General features: G+C 53.6%; 1 protein-coding gene across 1 annotated transcript; it reads right to left on the reverse strand.

The window, feature by feature from the left end:
- Positions 1-13,790: 13,790 nt before the first annotated feature.
- LOC138489764 (ubiquitin-conjugating enzyme E2 N-like) lies at positions 13,791-14,267 on the reverse strand. Its single transcript, XM_069617387.1, has one exon. It carries the CDS (start codon positions 14,265-14,267, stop codon positions 13,809-13,811), a length of 459 nt encoding a protein of 152 aa, XP_069473488.1. The 3' UTR covers positions 13,791-13,808.
- Between the last annotated feature and the right edge of the window lie 2,075 nt (positions 14,268-16,342).

A 16,342-nucleotide genomic window follows, 5' to 3' on the forward strand; every position in this document is an offset into this window, starting at 1 on the left:
GCAATTCGTGATGACGTGCGTGCTTCCCGGGAGGAGCACGCACATCATCACGAAGAGCACCGTGCCGACGTGGTCCAATTGGGATCTTCCATGTTCGGGGGTTTCCTGCATGTGTCGGCAATTCTGGCGGCCCTCTCCTCCTCTGTGGAGGCTATACGCCGGTCGTTCTCCTTGCCGTCTTCCGGCCCAGATGCCACCAGGGCCCCCTGTGGACCTGCCCTGACCTATGCAGCCAGCTCGGTGGGGATCCCATCCCTGCCACAGTCGGGAGTCGGAGGTCAAGCAGGGGTGGACACCACAGCAACTGTACCCCAGCAGATGGAGGATGTGCCGGCATCATCGGGCAGTGCACGTGCACGACGGCGTCGGTGGATTCCATCAGCCTGGATGCCGTCGTGCTGGCAGAGGCAGTTGCGTCGGAGGCAGCAGCAGAGTCAACGTGGGAGGCATCATGGCTCGGGGCCATCAACATCGGAGGGGCAGGCATCGGCCGGAGGGCAGGAGGACCCAGGACAGGAAGTGTCTTCCGTGTGGCTGCGGTTGGGCCAGCAGATAGGTGCGGAGCGGCGGCGGGCGGAAGAGGAGCGGCTCATGATGGTCAGGGCTCCATGCGGAGGGCCCTGAGGCGGGCCGAGTGCCTCGAGGCAATCCGCAGGGGGTTGGAGGAGCAGATGGCGTTGTCCCTGCGGACCCTCGGGGCCATGGAACAGGACCGCCTCCGGGACATAGACGAGGAGTTTGATGATGCCCTGGCCCGGAACACTATGGAGTGAGCCGCTGGACTTGCCCGCCGCCTTTGTATATAGGTCTTTAGTTTTAGGTTTCATTTGTTTATTCTTATGATTTGGAGTTGACGGACACAGCTCCACTTTTTGTATATAGTTGCATTTTTGTTAGGGTTTTTTGTAGGTTTCCTTTGTTCAGTTGGGCTCATGGACCCTTGGATATTTTGTACATAGTTCTTTATTGGATTGTTTTATTTTTTAATTTTTTATTTCTTCTCCATGGAGCAATGGTGTTTGGATTTTTTTTTTCTGTCGGATTGATTTCATTTTTAATGTGACTTTGAAGTACATTTTTTTTGGATTTGGTGTTTTTAATTTTTTTGGACGGACATGCACCTTTTCTTTTTTTCATTGGCATTGTAGTTTGTTTCATTTCATTTGCATTCATATTTTTTTAATACAATTTTGTTTTCATACTTCACTGTGTGGTATCATCTCATTGGTTTCATGCATGTCATGTTGGGTGTTTTCCAATTCATTTGCAACCATTGTGTGTGACAGACATGGGTTCATTTGCTTTATGTACGTTGGGGGTGTAACATGTAATTTCCATTTCCATGTGGGTGAATGGGTTACGTGGTAGGGCCTTTTGGCTGTGGAGGCTGACCATTACGCACATGGTTGGTGATTGTGAGGACCTGGGTGGTGGGAGACATGAGTGGGGGCCTGGTGGAGGGTGCCCCTGCACTTCTGGGGGGTGGCGGTGATAGGGGACATGAGTGGGGGCCTGGTGGAGGCTGCCCCTGCACTGCTGGGGGGTGGGGGTGATAGGGGACATGGGTGGGGGCCTGGTGGAGGGTTCCCCTGCACTGCTGGGGGGTGGGGGGGTGGGAGACATGAGTGGGGGCCTGGTGGAGGGTGCCCCTGCACTGCTGGGGGGTGGGGGTGGTGGGAGACATGAGTGGGGGCCTGGTGGAGGGTGCCCCTGCACTGCTGGGGGGTGGGGGTGGTGGGAGACATGGGTGGGGGCCTGGTGGAGGCTGCCCCTGGTGGCTGGGGGGTGGTGGTGGTGGGAGACATGGGTGGGGGCCTGATGGAGGGTGCCCCTGGTGGCTGGGGGGTGGGGGTGGTGGGAGACATGAGTGGGGGCCTGGTGGAGGCTGCCCCTGGTGGCTGGGGGGTGGGGGTGGTGGGAGACATGAGTGGGGGCCTGGTGGAGTGTGCCCCTGCACTGCTGGGGGGTGGGGGTGGTGGGAGACATGAGTGGGGGCCTGGTGTAGGCTGCCCCTGGTGGCTGGGGGTGGTGGGAGACATGGGTGGGGGCCTGGTGGAGGGTGCCCCTGCACTGCTGGGGGGTGGGGGTGATAGGGGACATGAGTGGGGGCCTGGTGGAGGCTGCCCCTGGTGGCTGGGGGGTGGGGGTGGTGGGAGACATGAGTGGGGGCCTGGTGGAGGGTGCCGCTGGATGCTGGGGGGTGGGGGTGGTGGGAGACATGAGTGGGGGCCTGGTGGAGGGTGCCCCTGCAATGCTGGGGGGTGGGGGTGATAGGGGACATGGGTGGGGGCCAGGTGGAGGGTGCCCCTGCACTGCTGGGGGAGGGGTGGGAGACATGAGTGGGGGCCTGGTGTAGGCTGCCCCTGGTGGCTGGGGGTTGGGGGTGGTGGGAGACATGGGTGGGGGCCTGGTGGAGGGTGCCCCTGCACTGCTGGGGGGTGGGGGTGATAGGGGACATGAGTGGGGGCCTGGTGGAGGCTGCCCCTGCACTGCTTGGGAGTGGGGGTGATAGGGGACATGGGTGGGGGCCTGGTGGAGGGTGCCCCTGCACTGCTGGGGGGTGGGGGTGGTGGGAGACATGAGTGGGGGCCTGGTGGAGGGTGCCCCTGCACTGCTGGGGGGTGGGGGTGATAGGGGACATGGGTGGGGGCCTGGTGGAGGGTGCCCCTGCACTGCTGGGGGGTGGGGGTGGTGGGAGACATGGGTGGGGGCCTGGTGGAGGCTGCCCCTGGTGGCTGGGGGGTGGGGGTGGTGGGAGACATGGGTGGGGGCCTGGTGGAGGGTGCCCCTGGTGGCTGGGGGGTGGGGGTGGTGGGAGACATGAGTGGAGGCCTGGTGGAGGCTGCCCCTGGTGTCTGGGGGGTGGGGGTGGTGGGAGACATGAGTGGGGGCCTGGTGGAGTGTGCCCCTGGATGCTGGGGGGTGGGGGTGGTGGGAGACATGAGTGGGGGCCTGGTGTAGGCTGCCCCTGGTGGCTGGGGGGTGGGGTGGTGGGAGACATGAGTGGGGGCCTGGTGGAGGGTGCCCCTGCACTGCTGGGGGGTGGGGGTGATAGGGGACATGGGTGGGGGCCTGGTGGAGGGTGCCCCTGCACTGCTGGGGGGTGGGGGTGGTGGGAGACATGAGTGGGGGCCTGGTGTAGGCTGCCCCTGGTGGCTGGGGGGTGGGGGTGGTGGGAGACATGGGTGGGGGCCTGGTTGAGGGTGCCCCTGCACTGCTGGGGGGTGGGGGTGATAGGGGACATGAGTGGGGCCTGGTGGAGGCTGCCCCTGCACTGCTGGGGGGTGGGGGTGGTGGGAGACATGAGTGGGGGCCTGGTGGAGGGTGCCCCTGCACTGCTGGGGGGTGGGGGTGGTGGGAGACATGGGTGGGGGCCTGGTGGAGGCTGCCCCTGGTGGCTGGGGGGTGGGGGGGGTGGGATACATGAGTGGGGGCCTGGTGGAGGGTGCCCCTGGATGCTGGGGGGTGGGGGTGGTGGGAGACATGAGTGGTGGTCTGGTGTAGGCTGCCCCTGGTGGCTGGGGGGTGGGGGTGGTGGGAGACATGAGTGGGGGCCTGGTGGAGGGTGCCCCTGCACTGCTGGGGGGTGGGGGTGATAGGGGACATGGGTGGGGGCCTGGTGGAGGGTGCCCCTGCACTGCTGGGGGGTGGGGGTGGTGGGAGACATGAGTGGGGGCCTGGTGTAGGCTGCCCCTGCACTGCTGGGGGGTGGGGGGGGTGGGAGACATGGGTGGGGGCCTGGTGGAGGCTGCCCCTGGTGGCTGGGGGGTGGGGGTGGTGGGAGACATGGGTGGGGGCCTGGTGGAGGGTGCCCCTGGTGGCTGGGGGGTGGGAGACATGAGTGGGGGCCTGGTGGAGGCTGCCCCTGGTGGCTGGGGGGTGGGGGTGGTGGGAGACATGAGTGGGGGCCTGGTGGAGTGTGCCCCTGCACTGCTGGGGGTGGGGGTGGTGGGAGACATGAGTGGGGGCCTGGTGTAGGCTGCTCTTGGTGGCTGGGGGGTGGGGGTGGTGGGAGACATGGGTGGGGGCCTGGTGGAGGGTGCCCCTGCACTGCTGGGGGTGGGGGTGATAGGGGACATGAGTGGGGGCCTGGTGGAAGCTGCCCCTGCACTGCTGGGGGGTGGGGGTGGTGGGAGACATGAGTGGGGGCCTGGTGGAGGGTGCCCCTGCACTGCTGGGGGGTGGGGGTGGTGGGAGACATGGGTGGGGGCCTGGTGGCGGCTGCCCCTGGTGGCTGGGGAGTGGGGGTGGTGGGTGACATGAGTGGGGGCCTGGTGGAGGGTGCCCCTGGATGCTGGGGGGTGGGGGTGGTGGGAGACATGAGTGGGGGCCTGGTGTAGGCTGCCCCTGGTGGCTGGGGGGTGGGGGTGGTGGGAGACATGGGTGTGGGCCTGGTGGAGGGTGCCCCTGCACTGCTGGGGGGTGGGGGTGATAGGGGATATGAGTGGGGGCCTGGTGGAGGCTGCCCCTGCACTGCTGCTGGGGGGTGGGGGTGGTGGGAGACATGAGTGGGGGCCTGGTGGAGGGTGCCCCTGCACTGCTGGGGGGTGGGGGTGGTGGGAGACATGGGTGGGGGCCTGGTGGAGGCTGCCCCTGGTGGCTGGGGGGTGGGGGTGGTGGGAGACATGAGTGGGGGCCTGGTGGAGGGTGCCCCTGGATGCTGGGGGGTGGGGGTGGTGGGAGACATGAGTGGGGGCCTGGTGGAGGGTGCCCCTGCACTGCTGGGGGTGGGGGTGATAGGGGACATGGGTGGGGGCCTGGTGGAGGGTGCCCCTGCACTGCTGGGGGGTGGGGGTGGTGGGAGACATGAGTGGGGGCCTGGTGTAGGCTGCCCCTGGTGGCTGGGGGGTGGGGTGGTGGGAGGCATCGGTGGGGGCCTGGTGGAGGGTGCCCCTGCACTGCTGGGGGGTGGGGTGATAGGGGACATGAGTGGGGGCCTGGTGGAGGCTGCCCCTGCACTGCTGGGGGGTGGGGGTGGTGGGAGACATGAGTGGGGGCCTGGTGGAGGGTGCCCCTGCACTGCTGGGGGGTGGGGGTGGTGGGTGACATGGGTGGGGCCTGGTGGAGGGTGCCCCTGGTGGCTGGGGGGTGGGGGTGGTGGGAGACATGAGTGGGGGCCTGGTGGAGGGTGCCCCTGGTGGCTGGGGGGTGGGGGTGGTGGGAGACATGAGTGGGGGCCTGGTGGAGGGTGCCCCTGCACTGCTGGGGGGTGGGGGTGGTGGGTGACATGGGTGGGGGCCTGGTGGAGGGTGCCCCTGGTGGCTGGGGGGTGGGGGTGGTGGGAGACATGAGTGGGGGCCTGGTGGAGGGTGCCCCTGGTGGCTGGGGGGTGGGGGTGGTGGGAGACATGAGTGGGGGCCTGGTGGAGGGTGCCCCTGGATGCTGGGGGGTGGGGGTGGTGAGAGACATGGGTGGGGGCCTGGTGGAGGGTGCCCCTGCACTGCTGGGGGGTGGGGGTGATAGGGGACATGAGTGGGGGCCTGATGGAGGGTGCCCCTGCACTGCTGGGGGGTGGGGGTGATAGGGGACATGGGTGGGGGCCTGGTGTAGGCTGCCCCTGGTGGCTGGGGGGTGGGGGTGGTGGGAGACATGAGTGGGGGCCTGATGGAGGGTGCCCCTGCACTGCTGGGGGGTGGGGGTGATAGGGGACATGGGTGGGGCCTGGTGGAGGGTGCCCCTGGTGGCTGGGGGGTGGGGGTGGTGGGAGACATGAGTGGGGGCCTGGTGGAGGGTGCCCCTGGTGGCTGGGGGGTGGGGGTGGTGGGAGACATGAGTGGGGGCCTGGTGGAGGGTGCCCCTGCACTGCTGGGGGGTGGGGGTGGTGGGTGACATGGGTGGGGGCCTGGTGGAGGGTGCCCCTGGTGGCTGGGGGGTGGGGGTGGTGGGAGACATGAGTGGGGGCCTGGTGGAGGGTGCCCCTGGTGGCTGGGGGGTGGGGGTGGTGGGAGACATGAGTGGGGGCCTGGTGGAGGGTGCCCCTGGATGCTGGGGGGTGGGGGTGGTGAGTGACATGGGTGGGGGCCTGGTGGAGGGTGCCCCTGCACTGCTGGGGGGTGGGGGTGATAGGGGACATGAGTGGGGGCCTGATGGAGGGTGCCCCTGCACTGCTGGGGGGTGGGGGTGATAGGGGACATGGGTGGGGGCCTGGTGTAGGCTGCCCCTGGTGGCTGGGGGGTGGGGGTGGTGGGAGACATGAGTGGGGGCCTAGTGGAGGGTGCCCCCGGATGCTGAGGGGTGGGGGTGGTGGGAGACATGAGTGGGGGCCTGGTGGAGGGTGCCCCTGCACTGCTGGGGGGTGGGGGTGATAGGGGACATGGGTGGGGGCCTGGTGGAGGGTGCCCCTGCACTGCTGGGGGGTGGGGGTGGTGGGAGACATGAGTGAGGGCCTGGTGGAGGGTGCCCCTGGATGCTGGGGGGTGGGGGTGCTGGGTGACATGAGCAGGTGTGCAGGGTAGTCCCCTGTGGTGTGTGCTGCCTGCAGGGGCCGTGGAGGGTGTACAGGGAATACCTGGGAGCACACAGCCAAATCGCGTGTAGAATTTCCCGCGTACCCCTGTCATACACGTGCCCAGCCAAATCGCGTGTGGAACTTCCCGCGCACCCCTGAAATCCACGTACATGGCCAAATCACGTGTGGAACTTCCCGCGCACCCCTGAAATCCACGTACCCTGACAAATCGCGTGTGGAACTTCCCGCGCACCCCTGAAATCCACGTACCGGGCCAAATCGCGTGTGGAACTTCCCGCGCACCCCTGAAATCCACGTACACGGCCAAATCGCGTGTGGAACTTCCCGCGCACCCCTGAAATCCACGTACCCTGACAAATCGCGTGTGGAACTTCCCGCGCACCCCTGCAATCCACGTACCCTGACAAATCGTGTGTGGTACTTCCCGCGCACCCCTGAAATCCACGTACCCGGCCAAATCGCGTGTGGTACTTCCCGCGCACACCTGAAATCCACGTACACGGCCAAATTGCGTGTGGAACTTCCCGCGCACCCCTGAAATCCACGTACCCTGACAAATCGCGTCTGGAACTTCCCGCGCACCCCTGCAATCCACGTACCCTGACAAATCGCGTGTGGTACTTCCCGCGCACCCCTGAAATCCACGTACCCTGACAAATCGGGTGTGGAACTTCCCGCGCACCCCTGAAATCCACGTACCCGGCCAAATCGCGTGTGGAACTTCCCGCGCACCCCTGAAATCCACGTACACGGCCAAATCGCGTGTGGAACTTCCCGCGCACCCCTGAAATCCGCGTACCCTGACAAATCGCATGTGGAACTTCCCGCGCACCCCTGAAATCCACGTACCCGGCCAAATCACGTGTGGAACTTCCCGCGCACCCCTGAAATCCACGTACCCTGACAAATCGCGTGTGGAACTTCCCGCGCACCCCTGAAATCCACGTACCCTGACAAATCGCGTGTGGAACTTCCAGCGCACCCCTGCAATCCACGTACCCTGACAAATCGCGTGTGGTACTTCCCGGGCACCCCTGAAATCCACGTACCCGGCCAAATCGTGTGTGGAACTTCCCGCGCACCCCTGAAATCCACGTACCCTGACAAATCGCGTGTGGAACTTCCCGCGCACCCCTGCAATCCACGTACCCTGACAAATCGCATGTGGAACTTCCCGCGCACCCCTGAAATCCACGTACCCCGACAAATCGCGTGTGGAACTTCCCGCGCACCCCTGAAATCCACGTACCCTGACAAATCGCGTGTGAGACTTCCCGCGCACCCCGGTATACACGCACACATATTTTTTGTCAGCGGGTGTCCGTGTTTGTGGGTACCCCTTTGCACGTCATTTGTCCTGGAGGGCCACAGTATAGGACATTCATCATGGCTGTATATAGGTGCTATTTGTTGGCGCACCTTTTGGCGCACATTTCTTACAGGCGCAGAGACGCTACCGCCTGCTTTCTTGTGGCGGTCGTGTTTGTGCCTGTGCGCTGGTTTGAGCGTGCGCTTTTTTGCCCTATTCTATTCCATGAATACGTGTTGTAGGCGAGCGTGTGGGCGTTCCGCGCACTTGTACCCTGTACTTCCCCCGTGACGCCCACATTTTGGCAAGTTGTTCCCCATTCCGAGTGTTACGCCCCGTGTTCCGCCTACTTTTGTTGCGTGCGCCGCGCTATGTGCGATTTTCGCTGTGGCCTGTGCGATTTTCGCTGTGACCTGGCGCACGCAGTTAGATGGCCTGTGCGCCAACGTGCGCCGCGCACTTTTTTATCGCACATCCGATGGTTTTCTCGCGCACGGCCTTCCATGAATCGATGTGCGCTGCTTTTCGTGCGATTTTCGCACTTGCACTGCGATTTTCGCTATTGCACTGCGATTCGCACATTTTTGCCCACTTGCGCCGCGCTAATTATTCCATGAATCGGCCTGTTAGTACGTTATATTGTTTTACTGATAATGCTAACAAGTGCTGCCAAGTGCAGCTGGCAAAAAAAGAAAGTATAATGAGGGTTTGTTCTTGGTCAGCATTAAAGTTGCGTGACCTTGCCAGGCTGAGACAACCCCCCCTTCCATTGAAGCTCATATATGCTTGTTGGTATAAGAGACAGGAGACAGGAAGGAGGGGGTTCACTTACTTTGCGCTGAAGTCTCGTGTTGACGTTGGTTGTTGTCCGAAACTGCTTTACTAATAAAGTGTTCATCAATCCACTGGAGTCGTGAGTGGTCATTATTTTCCACCACACTACCAAATCTGTATCTGTTACCAAGGTAAAATAATTGAGGAAGACAGTAAAGCGCCTTTTAAAAATTCATTTATACACAGGATGTCTTTTAGGTTGACATGCAAAAAAAGGGTTTGCTTTTATATGGATATTCAGGTGTTCTTAACATCATGCATAACAGTAAGCTGGAAGTTTGTTTCAAACAATCTGTATAGCAGGGTGACCTTACTACATAATTAATTGTAGTTTGTGTTTTAAAGTGCTAAAAGTACACTGTTGTAAATCAAGAGTTTATTTTACATTTGCGTTATTTGGCTTTCTGGGACTTGTAGATTTCTATTTAGGATGTGGAGTTAAAGCCAAATGATATGCCTTTGGATTACCATGTTTCTATTACGATGTATACATTGGACTTCATTACTGTTGAATTGTATTGTTTATTTATATAGTGCCTATACACATGATAGTGTTTCAAAGTGTTGATTGCTGCCGGACACGTAATAATTGACTGGCGCCTGACTTCCCGGTGCCACCGGGCTATTACAAGTCCGGCGGCCGGGAAATCAGGTGCTGGTACATTTGTTGATCCCCATTGCCATAGAGTCCGATGGTACTCTATTGGGGTGGGGACACAGGAGCACCGGCACCGTTAGCAACGGTGCCCCAGTGGCAAGTCTGCCTACCTTGGCCACTGCGCCCGGCAGGGTCGACCTGTAGGGCACAGCGGCTCGGGAAGGCAGACTTGTAGCTTGCCAGTCCAGAAACAAGGGTGCCGGTGAGCTTACTGACACCCTTGTTTCCGGACCGGCAAACATGTAATGAGGCTCATTGTCAGTTTACTTTACTATTTGATTCATGTATTTTGCAAGTAATCACTATAAGATAGTATTGTAGTCTTTGGAAGGCAGAATCTCAATATTTGTACCAAGTACAACTCGGAAAGTATGTGGTCTAAATTCCATAGTGGTTCAAAACCCTGGCTTCACTGCTTAACCTAGGCATGTGGTTCTGGGCAAATCAGTTAATCTCAATGTGACTTGGCTGTAAAAATTGGAGTTATTAGAAGGAATTAAGTTCACACTTCTAAAATAAACTCTGTTACAATGGTGCAGATTCAATGATTTTAGGGACAAAATGGTGTCCCTTTGCACATGTTTGTGAATGGCTCCTGTGATACTTACCTATAAATTAGTTATTTTTGCACAGGACCCCCTATAACCTCTAACACTTGATTTGACAGACAGATGTAGAGGGGAATAAAAGCTGGACATTAACATTCAGAAGTTTGTGGAATGAACTAAAAAGACTTTGTGAGGTTTATGGAATGAACCGTTGAAAGTTAGTTTGAAGACCTTTTCCAAATTGACCAAGAGAAGGGAGTCATTCTCCTGATCTTAAGACATTGTTAGATTAGACCCTAAAGCAAGAGACAGCTGTAGAAACTATGGCAGATGTCAAACAAATCCTCCAGATCAAGACCTTAAGCACTTCCGTATACCACCCACAGATGGATGGGTTGGTGGAGCGTTTTAACCAAACGGTGAAAAACTTTCTCCGGAAGTTAGTGGAAGCAGATGGACATAACTGGGACACAATGAAACTATGGGCTCTTTTTGCCATTCGAAAGTCTCCTCAGGATTCTTTAGGTTTGTCCCCTTTCGAACTCCTTTATGGACGTGATCCAAGAGATGTCTAGGACATGCTCTAGGAAACTTGCGAAGAAAGGGAAGAGGCAGTTCTTCCCATGTCACAAACTGCACAACACCTGAAAGAACATATGGCTATTGTACGGGAATTGGCACAGAAACATTTGGGGTGAGCCCAAGAAAATCAAAAGGCTCAATATGACCAAAAAGCAGGACATATATCCTTCTCTATCGGCCAACAGGTGTGTGTGCCTTTGCCCACCTCAGAACACAAGATGCTTTAAAAGTGGTATGGGCCATATGAAACACTAGCAAGAATTGGCCGTACAATTATCAGGTGACCTAACCAGACCAGAAATCCAAGACCCAAATATATCATGTAAACTTCCTGAAGGAATGGAAGGAGGACCCAGTGTAAACATCCTTCCATTCTAATGGCTGCATTATTATCAGAGGAAATGTCTGAAAATAGTTTTATCCCCTCCGAGTTGCTCTCACATGAACAACAACCCATCCAGGATTTACTAGACCAATTTCCTGATGTCTTTAGTAGTGAGCCAGGAAGGTTTCAGAATTGCGTACACTACATCCAGCCACCTCCCGGAAAGGTGATCAATCTGAAGCTCTAGAGTTTCCAAGAGGGGCGAGAAAAGAGGTGATCGTCCAGGAGGTGGAGAAGATGTTGGAGGCGGACATAATAGAACCATCAGAAAGTCCATGGCCCTTTTCCCACTTCTGTGAAGCATACCTTGATGATATATTGATCCACAGTCAAACCTGGGAGGAACATTTGTTTCATTTATATGAAGTGATGAGAGCCTTGAGACAAGCCGGCCAGACAGCTAACCCCCACAAAATGCCATCTGGCACAGTCAGCTACGAAGTACCTAGGGTTCTTTGTGGGGAATGGCTTCATACAACCCCAACTTAAAAACATTTTTAAGGCGGTCCAGGAAACACATCCCCCGAAAAGAAGAGTTCTGCAGGCATTTTTGGGGCTCACAGGATATTATCGACGATTTATCCCTAGATATTCTGCTATAACATCTTGCTTGAAGGATAAGTTGAAGAATGCCGAGCCCCAAAAACTGCACTGGGAAAATCAAGATCAGGCCAGATTTCACATTTTAAAGCACATTCTCTGTAGTGAGCCAGTATTGAAAGTCCCCAGTTTCAACAAAGAATTTACACTGCAGACAGATTCATCCAACGTTGATCTGGGGATCATTCTTTACCAAGAATATCATGTGTTATGTTATGTTATGTTACTTTGCATTTATATAGCGCCTTATGTACCATTGGTATGATCTCAAGGTGCTGGTAGGTTGAACGCCCCCGGGAACCGTAGTTCAAGTCAGTAGAGAGAGAGTCATAAGGTACGTGTGAACACCGGATATGTGTGCAGCAGGTGTGGCATTCGTATGATAGCTGTTCGTTCTGGCAGGTTGTTATTCAGACCGATTCTGGCTCTGTTAGACCTGAGGAGAACGCCTATGCTGGTGGGTGTGTAGCCAGCTGTGTTTAATTAGGATGATGAGGAGTATGAGGCAGGTGATGGTATGAGAACAGCTATACCTAATATGTCATAGTATCGCTGTGTTCTAGTTGAGTGGTGGAGTATAGAAGAGAGTAAGCGTGGAGATGTGATATGGTGGTTTACATTAGGTGCTAGTGATCAAGCGCACTCAAACCGTTCCATGCACTCAAACCGTTCCATGTACTCAAACCGTTCCAAGCACTCTAACCATTCCATGCACTCTAACCATTTTTGTAGTGTTCATTCTGTGCCCTCTATCTGTTCCATGCATTCCATCCGTTGCATGTACTCGCTCAGTTTTATGCGCTCTATCTGTTCAATCAGTTCTATGTATTTCTTCTGATCCATGCACTTCATCCTATCGGTGTATGTTGCCCCTTCATTATCAGGTGCACCCATTTCATCCATTCTACCCACCTTATCCATTCTACAAGCTTCATCTGTTCCACCCATTTCATCCGTTCTACCCACCATATCTGTTCTACAAGCATCATCTGTTTCACCTACTTCACCCGTTTAACCCACTTTATCTGTTCTATAAACGTCATCTGTTTCACCCACTTCAGCCGTTCTGCCCACCTTATCCATTCTACAAGCAATATCTGTTTCACACATTTCAACCGTTCTACCCATGGTAGAACATCCCATCTTATATATAAGCAGAAAACTTTTTGCAGAGATAAAAACTGAGCCACAATCAAATTGGAGGGCCTTGCCATCAAATGAACCATAGGATATTTACGATATTCAAATTGGTGACTGACCATTCTCCCTTGACATGGCTTAGTTTAAGAAAAGATAGAAACCCCTGGATAATGCTTTTAGTTAGGAAAGGCAAAGAACGGGGAATGTTGACTTTCTATCCCGATTCCCCTTGGTGGGAGATGTGGAAGCAGAAACCATTAGGGAAGGGTATGTGATGATTCACTAGTTCCTGTCACTTCTCCCCAAGCTGGTGCCCTTCTCTATGAGGCTAGGGAGGGGAAGCTGCTACCAAATAGACCCCCTACAGGTGGTCTCATGCGGGAGAACCTCATAGGGAGGGACTCCCCGACTGGGGACAAGTATATCCACCTGGGGAAAACCCTCCCTAACAAACTGCCCCACAATACCTTACCCTGGTTGTCTCCTCCCTCCTCTCCAATTGACAGGAATACCATGTGTTATGCTGAAGTCACTGCTGTCTCAAGTGTTGAGAGTGCTTTTTTAATATGTTCAAATCTCTTTTTAATGCTTAAATACTAATGTGTCAATCTTAATATTTAAATACAATTGTCACAGAGAATAATGAAAAACACAGCAAAATAAACTGTCCAAAGGCAACATAGAATAATAAAAAATAGTTTACTAAAACAAAAGATTTTCCAGACAAGCCATACAAAATGATCACATGTTTTTTTTAGGGAGAAATCTGCACTTGATAATGAGTCAGTATTATTAGTGAAGGAGATGGCGTTTCATTTAAAAGTTCCAATTGTTGTTCAAACATTGAGCTTGTCCATATAGCATCTATGTTTTACTTTGCTAAAAGGTACACCCTGAGTAGTGGTTAGCTGCAAGAAGTACTTCAATCAGAATCACCAAAACTAGGTGTTAGACAGAGGAGGAAACCACAAATTAAACAGAACATATGTTTACTCCATCTAACCCGGGTTATCTTCACTCACAGTGTTAATACTCAGACCACGATGGGATAGACTAATGGAAGCAGTGACTGGACACATTCCTTGTCAAATAAGATGCATTATAAATGTAGCCTCTGCTCATGCGTTACAGCAGTGAAACAGGACAATATATATTTGTTTATGTGCATTTAGTCACAAACAGGACTCATGTTGTCTGGGCGTCTTTCTTATTTGTAATGTTGTTTAAGACAGCGGTCTTGACAGAACAGAAGAAGGGATGCACGCTTGATGTTCATGCTGAAATTATAGGTTATTTGTGGCATATAGCCTAGTCCATGCTCTGGCTGTTTCTATGGCTTGGGCTTCACATGTCTTCCACTGCTCTGCTACTTCATTTGCTAATGGATCATTTGGATTTGAGGCACTTAACAAAGCTTGAATTGATAGCAGAACTGTGCTGATCTGCAAAGCTGGGGAGCATTTGTCTTTCAGAATATCTAAACAGATTCTTCCCAATTTGTTTACATTAGGGTGATATATTTTGGACATTAAACGTTCTTTAGGCGCTGGCATTGGATATTCTTCAGGAAGGAATAATTCAAGTTTAAATGCTCCTCCTTCAAAGGGTGAATCTTGGAGACCTGCAATGACCACATGAAAATATTGTGCATTGCATTCTTTCAGTTCTGCCTTTCTACCAGGGACAGGTTCTGCCAGCAAGCGCTGGGTTTCCTTGATTAATCTATGGGGCAGCCCTGCCATCTTGTCTTAATACAGATCTCCAGAAAAAACTGGGATGAGGAACAGTGGAAGAACCATGTGGATTAACAATATTTTTTTTAATTGTACATGGTTTAGAGAAAAACCTTTGCAACATCATAAAATTACTCTATCTTCATACATTATAAAAGAAACAAGCAATAATAATCATAGTAATACCTACAAGAAAAAAAGGGTCTTTGATCTAAAAAAAAAACTAATTACAAAAGAGCAAAAACATGATCAGATTATAAGAAAGAACATGCAACTTCTAACGCATCAGACACATTTGGTGAATTTAAGCATCTCTGACACAGAGAGTCAGTGTTTATCCAGATCATTAAAAGAAACTGCTTTCCTAGATAGCTCATTCACTGGACATTCAAAGCTGGACAGACTAGAATTAGAGGTTTCGTTGTTTCTATATTCTCTTGGTTTTTACAGAATCTACAGCAGTATTTCGTCCATTTCAATTTTCCCTCGCCTTTCTAGGATCTCCCGAGTGGGAAGGAGATTCCATCGAAATCATAAAATATCACTTTACGAGAAATGCAGAGGAATAAAATGAGATATGAAGGGCTGTTCCTCTCTTTTTATATTCATGTCTGAGGTGGCTCATGGAGGGGTAGCTATGAAATTATTCAACAGTTTCAACCCAGTCCAAGTCGTACAAACGGTCTTTAACCTGAGCTGGATTACCAATGAGGAACTCAGTGTCCACATTCAGCTCTTCCAGAATTAGGTTACTATATGTGCGAAAATCAGACAAAAGGTTCCCTTTGGTCCCACTCAAGTTCAGGGACATAGTTTTACCGAATGATCCATAAAGCAAGGGTTCCATAGAGGACAGTAGTTTCAAATAGAGTTGCAGGCAGTTCCATTTTACTCAAGCTCTTAAAGAGATTAACCCCAGATCCAGCCATTCGGGTACCACCGCAAAATAAAGTTCAAACCCATAAATCATTTTAGGGATACATTTCCAGTCATATAACTTACCTATAAATTAGTTATTTTTGCACAGGACCCCCTATAACCTCTAACACTTGATTTGACAGACAGATGTAGAGGAGAATAAAAGCTGGACATTAACATTCAGAAGTTTGTGGAAAGAACTAAAAAGACTTTGTGAGGTTTATGGAATGAACCGTTGAAAGTTAGTTTGAAGACCTTTTCCAATTTGACTGAGAGAAGGGAGTCATTCTCCTGATCTTAAGACATTGTTAGATCAGACCCTAAAGCAAGAGACTGCTTTGAAACGATGGCAGATGTCAAACAAATCCTCCACATCAAGACCGTAAGCACTTCCGTATACCACCCACAGATGGATGGGTTGGTGGAGCGTTTTAACCAAACGGTGAAAAACTTTCTGTGGAAGTTAGTGGAAGCAGATGGGCATAACTGGGACACAATGATACTATGGGCTCTTTTTGCCATTCGAAAGTCTCCTCAGGATTCTTTAGGTTTGTCCCCTTCCGAACTCCTTTATGGACGTGATCCAGGAGATGTCTAGGGCATGCTCTGGGAGACTCAAGAAGAAGGGGAAGAGGCAGTTCTTCCAATGTCACAAACTGCACAACACCTGAAAGAACATATGGCTATTGTACGGGAATTGGCACAGAAACTTTTGGGGTGAGCCCAAGAAAATTAAAAGGCTCAATATGACCAAAAGCAGGACATATATCCGTCTCTATCGGCCAACAGGTGTGTGTGCCTTTGCCCACCTCAGAACACAAGATGCTTTAAAAGTGGTATGGGCCATATGAAACACTAGCAAGAACTGGCCGTACAATTATCAGGTGGCCTAACCAGACCAGAAATCCAAGACCCAAATACATCATGTAAACCTCCTGAAGGAATGGAAGGAGGACCCAGTGTAAACCTCCTTCCATTCTAATGGCTGCATTATTATCGGAGGAAATGTCTGAAAATAGTTTTATCCTCTCCGAGTTACTCTCACATGAACAACAACCCATCCAGGATTTACTAGACCAATTTCCTGATGTCTTTAGTAGTGAGCCAGGAAGGTTTCAGAATTGCGTACACTACATCCAGCCACCTCCTGGAAAGGTGATTAATCT

This window comes from Ambystoma mexicanum, chromosome 9 (genome assembly GCF_040938575.1).
Source record: "Ambystoma mexicanum isolate Mex_15411 chromosome 9, UKY_AmexF1_1, whole genome shotgun sequence".
Classification (NCBI taxonomy): domain Eukaryota; kingdom Metazoa; phylum Chordata; class Amphibia; order Caudata; family Ambystomatidae; genus Ambystoma; species Ambystoma mexicanum.